The sequence below is a fragment of the Euprymna scolopes genome, chromosome 43, assembly GCF_053919585.1.
Source record: "Euprymna scolopes isolate OS-2025 chromosome 43, ASM5391958v1, whole genome shotgun sequence".
NCBI lineage: Eukaryota > Metazoa > Mollusca > Cephalopoda > Sepiida > Sepiolidae > Euprymna > Euprymna scolopes.
In genome coordinates, this window is record NC_136524.1 from 54,155,918 (window position 1) to 54,174,925 (window position 19,008).

Sequence of the window (19,008 nt, forward strand, 5' to 3'; positions counted from 1 at the left end):
ACATCCTTACATCATTTGTAGACATCTATGCTGACAACACTACCATTTATGGTAGCACATCTAAGACAGTAAACGACCAAGTTCTCTCCAATTCTCTCTCCTCTGATCTTGAGCACGTAGTACAATGGGGTAAGGAGTGGCTGGTTACTTTTAATGCATCTAAAACCAAGCTTCTCTCTTTACATCATCAACATTCTGATCCACATCTGGCATCAATTGAAATGAATGGCTCTCGTCTTCAGGAGGCCTCAAGTTTTGACAAGCTTCTTGGCTTGACCATTACTCCTGATCTTAAATGGAACACGTACATCAAATCTGTTGCCAAGGCCGCTGGAAAAATGGTCGGATCTTTCTATCGATCCGGTAGATATCTCACTGCTGATGCTATTCTCTATCTATATAAGAGCCAGGTACGTCCAAGGATGGAATACTGTTGCCACATCTGGGCAGGAGCTGCTAGAAAGGACTTTGCCTGCCTTGATAGAGTTCAAAATAGACTTCGTAGCCTCGTAGGAGATGTCCTTTTCTCTTCCTTGCAACCTCTATCTCACAGAAGAGATGTTGCGAGTTTGTCTCTGATGTATCGTTATTTTCATGGAAAGTGTTCGACTGAGCTTCAATCTATGGTCCCCCCTCGCCAAACTTTCACAAGATACACTCGTCTAGCTGTAAACACTATCAATAATTCCCCCCACTCTTTATCTGTGCCTAAACCTAAACGTAGATTCCATGAACAAAGCTTCTTTCTTAGAACTGCACGCCTGTGGAATTGTCTTCTGTTTTCCTGCTTTCCGGCTGACTACAATATGGTTGTCTTCAAGTCTAACGTAAATAAGTTCTTGATGAGCCGTTCCATATAAGTTATCAAATTTACCAAATTTTCATTACTAATGATTACTATATTGTCCAATTTCTACTGTACACTCTTTAACCCTTATCCTTGAGTGGCCTCTTGGCCTTGATAATGTGGTGATGCCTATGTAAAAAAAAAAAAAAAAAAAAAAAAAAAACCCACCGGAAAAATAAAGTCGATTATAATTATGGTTGTGTTAAATAAGTCTAAATGGAATGCCACCTAAAAAAGATATTTTTAGAATTAAATATTTATAAACAACTAGCCTTGGTGCCCGGAATTACCCGGGTGTTTGGAGTTGTGTGTTGAGCAAAAAAAAAAGTGGTAGTAGGCAGCAGGCTTAACCTTTTACTGCAAAAGAGGAAAAGAATGGGGGAAAAAAACGTGACGTCTTTGCCGTTGCGTCCATCCCCAAACCGGAAGTGGCAAAGGTTTAAATTAACCTTAGTCAACTGAAAAGATTGAATGACTTTCAAAAATATCGGCACAAAAGATAACCCCTCCCTCTAGAAAAGTGCCCAGTTGAGGGTGAAGGAATTAATGTTTTTAGCCAATTTTTCGATATTTGTCGTCTGAATGGTCGAGCTTCAAAACAATACTAATTTTGTGAAAATCCGTTGCCTTTGTCCAAAGTTTTAGGCAGACATACAAGCATACGTACATTTAAACAGACAGGTGAGATTTATATAATAGACTAGCAGGGCTACCCGGCGTTGCTCGGGACTGTATAAACAATGAAAAAACAAAAGCAGATATTGAACATATGTTTTATTCTTAGGGGAGAGGAATCTTTCATCTCAAGTTTTAGCGTTACAAACAAACATTTGTCTTTTATATATATAGATAATGACAGGTTTTTTTGGGGGCCCCCTCGAAGATAACTGATCAGTTGACCAACTTCTAGTGGTCCGTTTGACGTGAAATTTCGATATTTGTCATCCGGGTGATGGGGCTTCGATATGATACCAAATTTGTCAAGTTTGGTTCCGTCTTTCAAAAGTTTTAGCGTTACAAACAAACATACATACATACATACACACAGACGTTTGAGATTTATATATATAGACTAGCAGGGCTACCCGGCGTTGCTCGGGACCGTATAAACAATGAAAAAACAAAAGCAGATATTGAACATATGTTTTATTCTTAGGGGAGAGGAATCTTTCATCTCAAGTTTTAACCCTAACCCTAGCCCCCCTCGAAGATAACTGATCAGTTCACCTACTTCTAGTGGTCCGTTTGACGTGAAATTTCGATATTTGTCATCCGGGTGATGGGGCTTCGATATGATACCAAATTTGTCAAGTTTGGTTCCGTCTTTCAAAAGTTTTAGCATTACAAACAAACATACATACACACAGACGTTTGAGATTTATATATATAGAAGACTAGCAGGGCTACCCGGCGTTGCTCGGGACCGTATAAACAATGAAAAAACAAAAGCAGATATTGAACATATGTTTTATTCTTAGGGGAGAGGAATCTTTCATCTCAAGTTTTAGCGTTACAAACAAACATTTGTCTTTTATATATAGAGATAATGACAGGTTTTTTTGGGGCCCCCCTCGAAGATAACTGATCAGTTGACCAACTTCTAGTGGTCCGTTTGACGTGAAATTTCGATATTTGTCATCCGGGTGATGGGACTTCGATATGATACCAAATTTGTCAAGTTTGGTTCCGTCTTTCAAAAGTTTTAGCGTTACAAACAAACATACATACATACACACAGACGTTTGGCTTTTATATATATAGATAACTCGGCATGTTAACTTGGTAGAATGGAATTTTATTCTGACAATTATGTTTTCAATTGGAAAAGGAATTTGAAATCAAGAGGCCAGTTTGGAATTTGGGAATAATAATAGCAAATGGATTATGTGAAAACTATCAGGTGATGACATAATAAATTAGAAAGCTGGTTTTAGATATAGATCTGGTGGTTTAGTTAGTTGGGTTGAACAGTCGAGTGATGGGCGGGCTGGATATGCAATGAGGTAATCCATGAGTTTTATTTGGGGGGGGGGGTAAAGAGAAGACAACCGTGAAATTGCAACCCCGACAGAATAAATGAAGAATAAAAGATTATGAAATCACCAACTTTGTCCAGCGTTGTTAAGAACAAGATGAAGAGAGTACACAATGACAAACGGTATGCTGCTTGTGTATACGTACAACACTCACACACAGGGACATGAGCGAGACATTATATACACCTATGTGATACAGACTCCCACTATATTACAGAGAGAGGTGTATAGATTAGGAGATTGATAGTATGGTCACATTGAAAGCATGGATAGGAGTTCTTTGGTTAGTAAATGTAGAACAGTTGAGATAGCAGGTCCAGTTCAGAGGGGAAGGCCAAGGAAAACGTGGAAAAAAGTGATGAGAAAAAGAGGGATAAATAAAGATTTCAGCAGAGATAGGTTAGTTTGGAAATCAATTTCTAAAAACGCTTCTGCAACAAATTCAAGATTCAGGTTTTACTAAATCTGTACAACTAAAAATGGTATACGATCATTGTACGACTAATTGCCACTACTGCTGATTAAAGCAACTTTGACACAGGCGTTCGATTGGGTCTGTCAGCATAAAATATCATAAAAAAATCTTGTAATAAACAATAAAATGAATTTACTCAGAAGATTCGAGAGGTTATTGTTGGCAAATATCTTTTTAAGACCATAACTATAAAGATATTTACTAAAGAAAACTCCAGATTTTTATTAAATATTCACGCTTACACGAGTGATCTACTGAGTCCGTCAGCGCAAAAAATGTTATTAAACTAAACAATAAAATTTTAGTCCTAGCCACGATTATTTTTAGCAAAGTTTTGGATTGAGACTTTTTTCAACCTAGTGTGCCGGTTTATTTTATTTTTAATGTTTGTAAAATAAATAAATAAGTTTATTTCTTTATTATTGAAACAAAACAAATTTAGTCAGTCACAACTATCAGCCGAGAGTTTTTCTTTTGTTTATTTATTTATTTTATTTTTTTTTTTTTTTTAATAAAATTTTACAAATGACCTTTTTTTTTAAATTTGGTTTTTGTAACACAATAACAACGCAACACTAGAAAATCGTTTTAAAAAGTAGAATAAATCCCTGAAGACTGAAGCAATGTTTTCAATCTCATGTGCCTCTTTTAGGGAAACTAGTTTTCCTCACATTTAAAACTTTAATGTCTAACTGCTTTCATAGGAAGACAAGTAAATAACTATTAATTTTTTTTTATTATTATTATTTTCTGTTTTCTTTTTGTTTTTGTTTTTTTTTGCATAAAGTTCTGTTTTATGATAACGCGACTCTGTCTAGTTCATTTCTCAAAAAAAAACGCAAAGAGGTCAATATGCACTGCTTGTCCAACCTGCAATGAGTGTTTATTCCGAAAGCTGTTCTCCACATGGGGAGATTAAAAATAAGAAAATGCCTTTCGGAATTACCACGTCCAACATCCCCCCCATGTTATAAATGGCTTTCGGAATAAACACCTCTAACCTCCCCATGTTAAGAACGGTTTTCAGAATAAACACCCTTTACAGGTTGGACAAGAAGCGCATATTGACCAAAAAACAGTAATGGGGATCATTTTTTAAAGTTTGCTCAAACATTTTTTAAGTTATCTTAGTTTTTTTGTTTGTTTTTTTAAACTGGAGTAAAAAGGTTTAACTAAATCTCAAATAAACCCAAGTAACTTAACTTAGATTTTTTAACACAAACCATATTCTAAAACTTTGAAACAAAAATTTATAACAAAATTTGAAATATCTCGCAACACATAAATAATTGTATTTCTATTTATCATATTTTGTTTATTTTCTGGCTTAAGACAGAATATTTAAAAAAAAAAAAAAAAAATTATTTTTTGCAAATATCTTTAGGTATGAAGCTAAAAAGATATTTTCCAAAAATAACCTCGACTGAAACTTGAGTAAATTCATTTTATTGTTTATTTTTATTATATGATATATTTTTTTTGTGCTGAAGAACTGAGTAAACCACCCGTGTCGAAGTTGTTTTGACTAATTAAACCCTTAACGACTGCGACAATTATTTATTCCAATACAATGTACCAAATAATTGTCATAGGCTTTAATTAGATGTACATAAAATCGTGTTTAAGTTTTAGTTGTGCATAATTAGTAAAACCAAGACACGACTAATCGAAAAAAAATAAACTTGTTTAATTTTTTTTTTTTTTTACAAAAATTTTTAACAAAAAAAAACACAGAAAAAAAGTGGCACACAATTGGGAAGAATAATATTAAAAATATTTTTTGTAAATACTTTTTATATGAAACTAAAAATATATTTGCCAAAAATAAGATTGAAATTTGTGAGTAAATTCACTTTATTGTTTATTTTAGTAATGTAACAGACTTTTACGATATTTTGCGCTGACAAACCCAGTCGCAAGTTTGTGTAAAAGTTGCTTTAATAGCGAGACAGCAGTAGGAGCAAATAATCGTACATAATTAGTCATACAATTTTAGTAAAACCCCTTATGTATGATCAAAATCTGGCACAACTATCTATTCCAGCTGACTACAATATGGTTGTGTTCAAGTCTAACGTAAACAAGTTTTTGATGAGCCATTCCATAAGTTAACAAATTTACCGAATTTCCATTACTAACGATTACTTTATTGTCCAATTGTCTACTGCACACTCTTTACCCTTTATCCTCGAGTGGCCTCTTGGCCTTGATAAGTGGTGATGCCCCCTTGAAAAAAAAACAAAAAAAACTAAATTGTCCGATTTGGCTCCTGCTGATTCAAGCAATTTTATACGTTGTTTCTTTGTGCAAACAGCAGAAGCAGTCAGTTATACAATGATCAGGAATAATTTTGGTCATACTGCTGGAGCAATAATGCCTCATAAATTACTGACAATACAATCTAATCTGTGAGAGTAGAAACAAGGCTGTAGGAAGTTATGAAGGGGAGGGGTTGTCTTTTCTTAAAGCTGTCGAACACATACCAGTATATAACATGGACATTAAACTGATTATTATTATTATGGTGATGGTGATGATGGTGTGGTTTGTTGGGGGTGATAAGGTGGTGGCGATTATGGGAGGGTTGGCAGGGGTGGTGATGATGATGATTGTTGGTGGTGGTGACAGTGACGACGATGATGATACTAATGATGATGATGATAAGTATGTAAAAAAGACGGTGTATTTATTTTGTAAAGTTGAATTAACTTGAAATGGGACGTTTTAATTTTATTGTTACTGCCAGAAAATGGGGGCAACTCATATTTTTATTCATTTATATCAGGGATCTCCAAAGTTTTCAAACAGGGTGCTATTGCTAAGATTTTAGAGCTATGCGGGCCAATATATAACAAAAAAAGTGTTCTATATTGTTTTGCTTAATAGCTTTGCTTTTTAGTGATACTCGTCCACCAAAACCTCATTCTTTTAATCATTTTCTGAACAAAAAGAAAAAAATAAATAAACAACCTCATTATTTTTACACATTTCCATTTAATAAAAATAATTTCTCAGAATATTTTTATGTTTTCCATAAATGCTCTGTGAGCCTGAATAAAGATTCTGGTGTGCCGGAACTGGCCAATTGGCCATAATTTGGAGATCCCTAATTTAGATAATTAAAAAAAAAATTTTTTTTTTTTTAACTTTTTTTTTATTTTACTTTTTTTTTTTTGTTTTTATTCTCATGCCTTGTACATTTTTTTTTTTTTTTTTTTTGCTTTTAGACGCAAGAGTTTTACCTCTAAGTGATCTGATGACACCAATGATAAACATACTGCAAAAAAGAAAAATAAATAAAACAACATTTGGGGAATAAACCAGAAATCTGTGAATCAATACCAACCGTGTTGACACATTGTGGTCCCAGCTGATGCCTTAATCTGCTGATGCGGATGCTGCTGCCGCCGCTGCTGCTGACATATGCTGCGAAACTCGTTTTGTTTGTTTGTTTGGATTTTTATTCTAATTTTTTTCTTTCATTTTTTTTTTTATTCTGTTTTTGCTTTCCTAATTAAGATTTTCTTATTTATATTTTATTTATTTATTTTTGGTTCTTGTTCCAGAATTCCTCCTATGTTTAAAAAAATTAAAAAAATACCGAAAAAATATCGAAAAAATATCTGTATGATGTTAAGTACTTGTGACGAAATGAAAATATCATATTCTAAAAATCACATAAATTGATCAAGTAGTTTTATTATTATGAAGAAAATCATTTTTAAGCAGCTAATGGCATTACAACATCAAAATCTCACTAGTTTGGATTATTGTTGTTGTTATCCCTCCCAAGATAGTCACTCTTTGGTTACTCATAAAATTTGATTTTTTTTTTTTTTTTTCTAAATTAAAAATAAAACTATTGATTGATTTGTATGATTTCTGGAGTATGATATTTTGTGTTTCGTCACAAGTATGTACATCATATAGATTTTGCTTTATTTTTTTTTTTTTAATATAGAGTGAAATCTGGACAAGAACTTTTTTCTTTTCTTTTTTTTTAATTTTTAAAAATTTATTTATAAGAAAAATATTTTAAAATTTTCTTTTTATTTATTTTTAATTTTTTTTTATAATTTATCATTTTTTTTTTTTTTTTTTTTTTGTTATATCCCACAACCATTTTGGGTCTTGTGGTTTTAGAAATTGATTTTGTTGGACTTGTTGGATTTCAAAAAAAAACACACAAAAAACAATTTTTCCTAATGTGGTTGATTTTAATTTGTACTGTTTATTTATTGGGCATATAACTCTCTCTCTCATATATATATATATATATATATATATATATATATATATATATATATATATATATATATAGTGTTTGTTTGTGTATGTGTGTGTGGAATCCTTGTTTCATGAGAAGGTAGCAATCTACCTTATTTTCCGAGAAGGGAATATTTTTCTTTATTTAATTAAACCGAGAAATGGACTCGGTTCATTTTGTGATAACGCAAGACATAAGATACGTTTGTAACCTTTTTAATCTTATCAATTTTTATAAGTTCTTAGTTCCAATCAATTGTGTCATTCCTTTGTTTCTTTGCATATTTTGTTTTTTATAAACTAGCAAATGTTACTATTGGCAACATCAAAGTGGCCAACCGTAATCAAGGGCGACTCAAAAGCTCCCTTATCATTAACTATTACAGCGAGGTTTAAGGGGAGAGTGACACTCCTTTTTAGAATTACTCCACTTATCCTTGATCCTCATTTTATAATGCTGAGTGTTTAAGCAAGTGGGCACCAAGTATCCACTTATTTTGTTTTAATCTTTGGCATGACTCTAAGAAGGATTGAATTCTAGTCTCCTGGGCTGTTAGCAAAACACTCTTACCGTTATGCAAAACAAAAAGATATAAACTTGTTTTGGACTAATTTTCAGACTATATTTTCTTTTAAAATCTTACTTTGTTGCCATAGTAATGTCTGCTATACAATTTTCTTTAAAAAAGAAATGTTTATCTTAATTACATTATCCTTTATTTATTTATATTTTTTTATTCATATCAGAATGTTACTTATGCTTTCGATTCTTACAAAAGTCATGTATATGTATTTAAAGTTTTATTTTTTAAAAGCTGGGACAATAATAAAATATTTTTGTTGGCTTACTAATGAATTGAATATCGAGTTCTCAAAGCCATTTTCTTTTTTTCTTTTTGTTAAACTATTTATTTAAATGGCACTAGTAGCTAAGGGAGATAACTCCGCACCAACATGTGCCTGTTGAAGGGGAGGGCTTGGTACAGCCACATTTTGGAGGATGGAACTTTTTATTTCAGGGAACCTTCCATTTCCAAACTGCTTATCAGTATTGATATTTAACCATTTTTTTTTTTTTTAATTTTAATTTATTCCATCCTTTTTAATATGTACAAAAGAATATGTAAATAAAATAAAAGGTGGTTTATTCATTTTTTTTTTCTCTCCATTTTATATGCAATTTCATTAGATAATCTGAGTAAATTAAACAGGGATGTGGGTCTTAGCCCCTTTTTTCAGAATTCCATTTTTTTTTTCTTCTAGCCAGAAAAAACAGATTTCCTTCCATATAAATCAGTTAAATCTCTATGGATGTTTTCTTTTTGTTTTGTTTTTTTGTTTTTTTTTTTTAAAGCTGATTTCTGCCAAATCGCTAGAGCCTTATTTTTTTTTTTTTTTTTTTTTTTTTTTTCCCCATTGCTATGGATGTGATTTTTTTTTTTTTTTTTTTTTTTTTTTTTTTAGTAAAAAGCTGATTTCTGGCAAATTGCTAGAGCCTTATTTCTTTTTTTTTCTATTGCTATGGATGTGATTTTTTTGTTTGTTTGTTTGTTTTTTTTTGGGGGGGGTAGTAAAAAGTTGATTTCTAGCAAATCGCTAGAGTCTTATTTCCTTTTTTTTCCATTGCTTTTTTTTTTTTTAGTAAAAAGCTGATTTCTGCCAAATTGCTAGAACCTTACCGCCTTATTTTTTTCATTGCTATTTATCTGGATTTTATTTTCTTTAAAGAATGACTTTCCTCACGCATACTCAGTGTTTTTTCTCTTAGTTTTGACTTAGTTGAAACTGATTGAAGTTGTTTTGGAAAAAAGTGGTTTTCTGCACTGCCCTCACACACACACACACACACACACACACACACACAAACACATCTTGATTTTTCAATTGTATTTATGTATTTTTTTACCATAAGGCTCTCACATCCCTGCTAGAAGTAATGGTTTTGTATTTATCTAACTGTATAAATACTTTTTGTTAATATCCACATTTTAATTTTTAAAAAAAAGAAGAAAACAAAAGAGAATAGTAGTTTGCTTGAAGCATTGCTGGTAAATAAATATAGAGATATTTATTAAGGTTGAAAGTATTGGAGAAAGCTAGAACGGTGAAAAGGATGAACTAAATCAAATAACCAAAAGCAATATTTGAGGTGTTAATCTTCATTTATTTTTGCAATAGATTTTTCACAAACAATATAAACAAATATAAAATTTACTAAAGTTTTGAATTTTTGAGATGAGGGCTGATTGTTTAAATTACTTTTATTGATTGGACTATTGTTCTCATCTTAAGTGTTATTTGTGCAATATTTCAGTCGGTTTTGCCTCCAACCACCCTCAGGCATATTGGTTGTTGCTTTCTTTTCCAAACAATAACCAACTTGCCTAAAGACGGTCGAAGGGAAAACCGATCGAAATGTTGCACAAATAACACTCATCATAAGAACAATAGTCCAATCAATGCAAGTGATATAAAAATTACTGTTAATCTTAATAAAGTGGTTGAAAATCTTTAGATATTTAGGGAGAAAACGCCCCCTTCTCAAGAATGGGGAAAACAAAAGTTTAATCCGTCTGCAGGAAAGCAATGTCAAAGATGGCTTCTTCTCTTTATTTAAAAAAGAAATATTGAGAGACATACCTCTATGCACAAGTTTCAGCGTAATTTTTTTTTCTTCTCCCCAATCTTAAGGAGAAATTTATTTTGTTTATTCCCTTCATGAGTATAAAATGATAGTATATTAAATCTTTTTCAATATTATTTCCTAATGCAGCGTTTTTCTATTTTTCTAAGTGTACAGAGCAGTGTTATCACATAATTAAATGGACATTTTAGCTTTGACTAAGGTCACAGATTCGATTTCAGTTTTGTAAATATCAATAACCATCTTTGCCAAACAGAACTCAAAGTTTACATATATTTTAAAATCTTAGACTATCTTCTATTGCCAAAGTGGTGCTTGTAAATGAATTGGGCGCATCTAGAAGTTTTCATTACTTACAAAGTCAGTCTTGAGTATTGATGGAGAGTCCTGAGCTGGTTGAGAGTCTGATGTAAAAACCATGGCAAACAGAAAAAAGTTTTTGCGTTTATTTTGTTTTACTTTCTTAAGCATTTAATATGACCTGTTTTTGTTTTTTTATTTGTATGCTTTAGTGACATCTACCTTTTTATGTTTTTTTTTCACGGCTTTCAAATTTCATGCCGTCTACCTAACTTAAACCAACATGTCATAGCGCCTTTATATTTGTAATGTCTATATTCAGACTTTTGAATGCTTGGAAATCTCCTGTCAGTGCTTGACATTGACTCTGCAAATACCAAAATCCTCTGAGTGCCCGTTTATTACAGGAACTATTCAAGTACTTGAAAATGGATAATCGTCCCGCTGGAAAAATATATATGTATCTACCATAACGACATCTTGTAAACAGTTTATAAAAGTCTTTGTAGATCTAAGTACATGTTTTTATTTTTTTCTTAAATTAATAAAAAAAAAATTTTTTCCTACTTTTTAACCCCCCCCCCTCCTCATCCCCAAGTATTTCATGTTTTGTTATTCATTGTTAAGATTTCTCGGTGAAAAAAAAAGGTTGTTTTTTGGGGGTTTTTTTTTTTTTCTTAATGGGTTAATGATCCCCCCCTCCTTCTTAATTTTGTTTAAGTTATTTACTTTGTAATCCATTCAGTATGTTTTAATTTGAGGGTTAAAGAGAAAAAAAAAAAAACATAACAAATTCTGTTACTATGAATGAAATTTGTTGGAATCACTTTTGTATTTTTGTATTTCAATTTTGTGATTTTTATAAAACTTCTTTTTAATATTAATTCTTTACATTTTGCATTTCTTACTAAACACTTTTTAACTTTTTTTTCAGTGTTACTAATTTCAGTCAACCAAGGTTTTTTTTTGTTTTTTTTTCTTGAAAAATCTCCTACTTAATAGACAAAACAATACATTTGTAAATCATGATTTTTTTGTATATACTGAATGATTCATTATGATCTTTTCATTAGAGTTCATATCTATCTGACTTTGTTCAGGAATATTTTTATTTTATTTTAATTTTTTTAACTATACTGTTTTTGTTTTTGGGTTTTTTCTTTTCTAAATTATTTTTTCAATATAACATTTTAAAAATTTAATTTAAATGTTTCATCTCTTCCATACTGTTTTTTTTTTGTGTGTGTTAATTTGTTTTTTACTAAATAATTTTCTAATAGAATTTCATAAAAATTAAATTTAATTGTTTCGTTATTAAATTAGTAATTGAATTAAATTGGTAGAAGACCATAATTAATGTTTTCTTTTAAATTTTTTTTTTTTTAACATATAAATATTGTTAATCTCTACTTCCAAAGTAATTGAGATCAAATAACTTCCAACATTTTAAACTTTTTAAGAATAATTTTCTAAGAATTTTAAAGCTAGTTTAACTTTTGTATTCTTCCAAATTTCTTTTAAAGTTTTTAGGGTAAGAATTTTCTTTTTTTTTGTTTTTTCAACTGAGAAATGACTAATTTGTCCATTAAAAAAAAAAAAAAAAAAAAACAGAAATACATTCTGGTGGATTCAATATAATTATTACCTGATTATATTAATAATGGTATTTGTTAAAAAGTTATTCTTGGTATTTTTCCAGGGGGGGTGGGGTATTATTTTAATAATAAAAAAATATGACTAATAATAACAAAAATAATAATGTGCAAGTCACACACACACACACATACATACACATACAAACACAAATACACACACACACACACATACATATACACACACATACAAACACACACAGATACACACGCACACACATACATATACACACACATACAAACACACACAGATACACACGCACACACATACACACATACATATATATATACACATGCACACACACACACAAATACACACACAAAACAAATGTTATTAATACAGGTTTATAAGTGTTATTTTCAGTGAGGAGTCGTAGGGATTTTTAAAGTTTATGGATAAAATCAAAACTAGCAGACTAAAATTAGTAACAAGATTTTTTATTTTAACTCACAAGGGAAATATTTTTCCTCTGCATTTTTATTTTTTGTATATTTTTCATACAAAAATAATTGCCTTTATTCTGTATCATTACTGAACCATCCATTTTTCAAGTCCATTTTGTGAAAACTTTTCTTTTTATACATCATACCAGGTCACATGTACATCAACAATCTAACATTACTACAGTTTCACGTAACAACCTAGAAATACTTTTCAGCACTGTACAAATAAAAGATATACTATATTTCCCTAAAAACATTCGGACTCTACTGGAAAATCTAAAACGAATAGAATGATAACCACCACTATTCTACAAGACAAAAAAGTTTTTACAAACCAGAAATGCATTTGCAATCTTCTTATCTTGTATTTGGTAGATTGCAATGATTAAGTGGTTAACAACACTGACTGACAGCTGGATGTTCCGGGTTCAAATCCTGTTCTTTCCAAAAATCACTTTCACATAGATGAAATTATCCTCGCCAGACTACATATAGGTGATACCTTCATTACACAATATTATCAACTAAAAGAAGAACACCCCCCCTTTATATATACCATGTCAAAAACTTATGTCCATTAAACACATACTAATGTAAATACTTCAAAACTATAAGATCCCAGTTCTTCCAAGTAGACACCTAGAAAAACTTTTCAGCACTGTACAAATAAAAGATATATTACATTTCCTAAAAACAATTGAACCGTACTGGAAGATAGAATAATAATCACCCCTGCTCTGCAAGACAAAAGGGGGTCACAAACCAGAAACGCATCTACATTCTTCTCACCTTGTATTTGTCTCAAAATAAACATATAGCACCAGTTATCCTTCGCACTGGCATAAAACTGCATTTCATATATGTTGTTGAAAAAAAAAAAAAACCTGTTTGGCCTTAAAATGACTGTAAAATGGTTGATAAGTTTGTTAAAAAAAAAAGAAAAACTTTATAAAAGGGAATGGTAGTTTGCTATTGCTGGTAAATAAATATATAAGAGTGTAAGAAGGCTATAGCAATGCTGGAAGCCATGTGTTAATGTGACATATGAACAAAAATAGACAAACAAACGAAGGTTTTGTAGGTATTTTTTTTTTAAGTTTTTATCTATTTATTTTCCAAAAACAATCACAAATGCAAATCAGTAAATATGGACTTACTGCTTGAAATAAGCAGAATGGTGGAAGTCTTTAATATTTCGGGAATATCATCTCTTTTTTAACCATTTTTATATTTTCTTTTTCTTTTTTTTTTTTTTTTTTTTCAACAACATTCTTTTGGTATCTTTCCTTTTGAAAAAGAGAGGATATTCTCGGAATATTAAAGACTTTCCCAGTTATTTCAAAAAGGAAGTCCATATTTACTTAATAAGCACCTACAAGACCTCCATTCATTTTGTTCATATGTCACATCATTTGGACACCCGGTCTCTTGATTGGCTATAGCCTTCGTATACTTTTCCATATTTTAAAGTTCTTTATTTTATCCTATTAGATCTTTTATGTTAATTTCATCCCATTATGGCTGTTAGAGCATACTAGTGAAGATAGTTGGGTGCTTATGTATTATAAGTGAAAAAAATTTATTTTTAATTCATTTTAAGCAAAACACTAATATGTACTTACATGTCATGACAACATTAATAAAAAAAAAAAAAAATTTAATTTACAAAAAAAATGAAAAAGTAGATCTGTTACAATTATTTTTTACAAAAACAAAAAGTAGCTATTCTTGATGAACCATTTTCCGACTTGAAACGGTGAAATTTAACTGAAAGCAAAAGAAAGAAACATTTTTGGCATTAAAAGAAAATTTTTAAGAAAAAAAACCCCCACACATATCAAAATAATAGAAATTTATTTAAATAATGAAAATAAAATAAAAAGTTGTAACAAAATATAGTTTAGCCATTTAGGAAGTATAATTGTTTTGTCAAATCATAGATTATAGTTACCTCCCCTGGATTATGAGAATTTTTTCAAAATTAACAAATACGATGAAACTGTATTTGATAAATTTGGTGCTCTCGATTTCATGTTTAAAAACTTAGATTTATGTAAGCTCTATCACTGATATCGAATAATTTCCCCTATAAATATAGCAGCTGATGGAATAAATTCTCTCTATATAATAACATGCTAAAGCAAGTTCATTTTTATGCATACAATATCACTCTTTGCCCTTTTTAATAATATTGGGAATACATGATTGCCAAAGATGCAATGCAAAGTAATTTTTAAAATTTACTATAAAACACACAAACACACACACACTAACATATTCACACACGTGCACACACACTAACACGTTCACACACACTAACACATCCACACACACACACACACACTAACACATTCACACACACACACTAACACATTCATACACACTAACAAACACATGTAAATGATAATACGCTAACACAATTTCATGCTGGTACATATCTTATATTTTTGTCTGTTCTTATCCATCCAGAATTCAACCTAATTCCAAAGCAAAAATATAGAAAAATCTTTGATATACATACCTCTCATAGAATGAAAATATCATATTCCAAAAATCATATAAATTGTTCAAGTAGTTTTTTTTTATATATAAAGAAAATAATTTTTACATGATTTTAAGCAAATAGTAGGAAATCATTATCATTACTAGGCTGATCTCCCAAGTTTGAATTATTGTGAAGTTATCTGACATTTTTTTTTTTCAAGATGCCAACACAAGACAGTCTCTTTTTGCTTACTCATAAGATTTGATTTTCTTAGTTAAAAAAAAATTGCTTGATCGATTCACGTGATTTTTGGAATATGGCATCTTCATTCCACAACGGGTACATACATAATAAAGATAATAAAGATTTTTATGTATTTTTTGTTTTAGAATTTGGTTAAATATTGGATAAAAGCAGACAAAAAAAAAAAATATAAGATATGTACAACATGTAATTGCCTTAACGTATTATTGTTTTGTTTTATTTTTTAATTAGTTTGAGTTCTGCATTTGCACCATTTTGTCTTATTTGCACTTCCTACTATCGAAAATATTTAGTGTAAAAAAAAAAAAAATTATTATCCAAATTTGGTATTACATAGATTTAAAAGCATTTTTTTATTATTATTATTATTATTCACATTTATTTTTCATGCAGAAATAATCCATATAAGGTAGCGAAACACAGGAGTGACAAAATAAGACTTAAAAACATGTCAACATCACCCAGAGATTTTTTTCTCTTCGGCACCAAAGACAACAGAGTATGCCATTGTTGAGATGCCATTTTACCTCTTGACTGTAGTATATTGCTGGTGCTGAGCAGTTCTAGGAGGCCTACCATCCCAGGCTTTGCTTTCTCAGCCTATGGAAAGGGCTTAGTTTATTGCTAGTCACCTGAGGCGCTTCTACCGGAGAATGCTGACTGAACATAGATTCCATGAGTGAAGCTTCTTTCTTAGAACTGCACACCAGTGGAACTCTCTGCCGCTTGCCTGTTTCCCACCTGACTACAACTTGGACGTCTTCAAGTCCAACATAAACAAACTTCTGACAAACCGCCCCCTTAAGTAAGACACTCTATCAAAACCCCCAATACTAATGATTACTACAATACTATCTCATTGATTACTGTACACACAATAACCCTTATCCCTGAGTGGCCTTCAGGCCTTGATAAGTGGTGACCCCCCCTCCCATGTAAAAAAAAAAATTTTTTTAAACTGCCTAGGGCTTTTTTTTTTTTTTAAATGCAAGCTAGAGTGCTCCTCAACCCAATTTTTTAACCCTTGTATCACATCATCTTTCTGTAAGAGCGAGGTAAATTATATTAAGAAAATATATTACAATAACTGCTTCTACTACATTTTTTGCATTGCCAGTGGGCCGATAGTGTCCCAACTGCTGTTTTCCACCAATGCGTCGTGTTACATCAATATCTCTGATGGCTTCAGGCATGCAGCTTGTTGCCTCGAGGAAGAATAAATTCAAGATGTCTTCCTCTTTGCTTAGATGAGGCAGATATATCAATGAACAGCTGAGAATTTGGGAAACATTCATCGAATGGTCTTCGCTGATCAGCCAAGATCATTCGATAAATGTTACAGGTGGTAATCTTTCAACAGTTGGGGTATTTAGTTTTCTCTCACTGCAAGAACTGTGACACCATGGTAAGAAAGTGAGATTTAGAAGTACAGCGCCTCGAAGAGAAGCACTCTGACCTGCAAAAAGTGCCTGGGCAGCCCTGTCAGCATTCCCCAGGAAGAGCGCCTCATGCAATTAGCAATTAAGTAACTCTGTTCCGTCTGCCTGCTTCCCACCTGACTACAACTTGGATGTCTTCAAGTCCAACGTTAACAAATTCCTAATGAACCGCCCCCTTAAGTAAACACTTCATCAAATCTCCACACTAACGTAATGTACTTGCAATAACCCTTATCCCTGAGTGGCTTCCGGGCCTTGATAAGTGGTGATCACTGTGTAAAAAAAAAAAAAAAAAAACTCCTTCTCAAAGAGAGAAAGAAAAGCCTAGGACAGTGGACCTCCTAGAACTGTACAGGAACAGCATTACATTGCAATCAACAGGGACCAGGTCAATATAGGAATGGTCTAATCCTTTGACAGCTGGATTACGATCAGTTACCCATCTCATGCGATATTGCTTGGGACCACCCAGCAGAGGCCGCCATGATTCAAGATATGGTGCAAGCTAGGGGAGATAAACAGATAAGTTTTTATTCAGTTTCAGGAAAGTACAAAAATAGAATCAAATGAAGATTTAAAGCAATAGCAATTTTTTTTTTTTTATGGAAAACACTCCAGACAAGGTGTGAAGCCATTTATTATCTGTTATAACTAGATGCAACATTTTCTGAATATTTACATATCGTTTTTGCAAATAAAATCTGCACTATTATTTCAAAATCATAATTGAACTAGATTTGACTGAAATATTTAAAAAATAGTATTAAAATAATAATATAAATTTAATATTATATATATATATAACTACTTCATTTACTAATAGAAGAGGACCATATAAAAACAATAAACTACAGAATTCGCGCATAAGCCTGACGAATCCTAGAGTGGATGAAACGCCGCTGAATATTCAGTGTAGCTTAATCGCCATATATATTTTATAAATTACTATATATATATATATATATATATATATATATAGCAATGAAGTTAAGTAATGTTGAGCCTGGCTAGTACCAAATGGATGACCATTGGCAATTCTAGGCACTGTGTGTGCTCTCCTCTGCTTATCTTGATATTGTTTCCAGTCGTCTTGAACCTTCACTTACCACGGACTCAGGAGAGGTGTGGTTGGTGACTGCACAAATTTTGGCGCAAAAAATTCTACGCGCAGGCACTCTTATAGATATTCATAGTCTATCAAAACTGAAGAAAAGTCCCATATATATATATATATATAAAGCGGTCATTTTCTCAGTTTTTGTTTCATTGTACTTCAGTCATAATTCTCCAAAATCAAGGAACCCCTTATTCGGGCTAACACATGATCTTTATATGAGATACATAAATAATCTGAGATTCAATTAAAGTTCTCCCTTAACTCAAACACTGAGTTCATAAAGAAGTTAAGAACATAATTTTCCTCTCCCTAATTGACCATTTAAATATTTTATAGTATATCTTTTTTGTAGTCTCTTGGTCTTACTGGATTCTAGGACAAGAATTCATCTGGTCTGGTGGAGTAGTCAGCTTAAGGTAACACCACTTGGAGAAAGTGTACCAGTCCTTGTAAAAGCCAGTGTTGATTAGTCATAGCGAGGGGATCTTATTTGGGCCACGAATATTATGTGATTTTGAATATTTGGTCAGGGTTTACTTATAGGGAAAAGTATCCTTGCGCCAGGTTGACCTGACAAACCCCTGTATAGAGAGACCTTAGACACTTAAAGATAGTGTATAGTAGGCATTCAAGTTCTGTCCTGTATGTCTAGGTTAGGGTTATGTCTAGGTAAAAGTAAAAATAATTACAAAACCATGACCCACAATGGGTACTGGCCCGGCTTTTGAATTGGAAAAAAACTGGCATCTATATTATATTTAGACTGTCCAACCTTTTGTCTGTTTTACTTTTTCTCTAAAACTACTGGGCCGATCTGGCTGAAATTTTGCATGGACCTTTTTTATGATAAGGTGTGGCGAACTAAATAATATGGTATCCATTCGATACACAGATATTAATAGAGATTAGTATTTAATGCCAAAATGAGCACAAATTTCATACTCAACCATCAATTTGGCATAAAGCACTCATTCAAAGTCAATGGACTATAACTTTTGCCATTTTTAGTGAGCTAAAAAGTCTGGTTCTTGTATATTGC

At 31.6% G+C, this 19,008-nt stretch overlaps 1 protein-coding gene across 2 annotated transcripts in view; it reads left to right on the forward strand.

Moving 5' to 3' along the window:
* LOC145268350 (serine/threonine-protein phosphatase 4 regulatory subunit 4-like) overlaps window positions 1–6,746 on the forward strand; it is a 295,902-nt gene extending 289,156 nt beyond the window's left edge. For both annotated transcript variants that reach the window (XM_080123870.1, XM_080123872.1), the window contains one exon: window positions 6,586–6,746. In XM_080123870.1, the coding sequence (XP_079979996.1) occupies window positions 6,586–6,610 (25 nt within the window). In that variant the 3' untranslated portion in view covers window positions 6,611–6,746. The remainder of the gene's footprint in view (window positions 1–6,585) is intronic.
* Window positions 6,747–19,008: the final 12,262 nt, after the last annotated feature.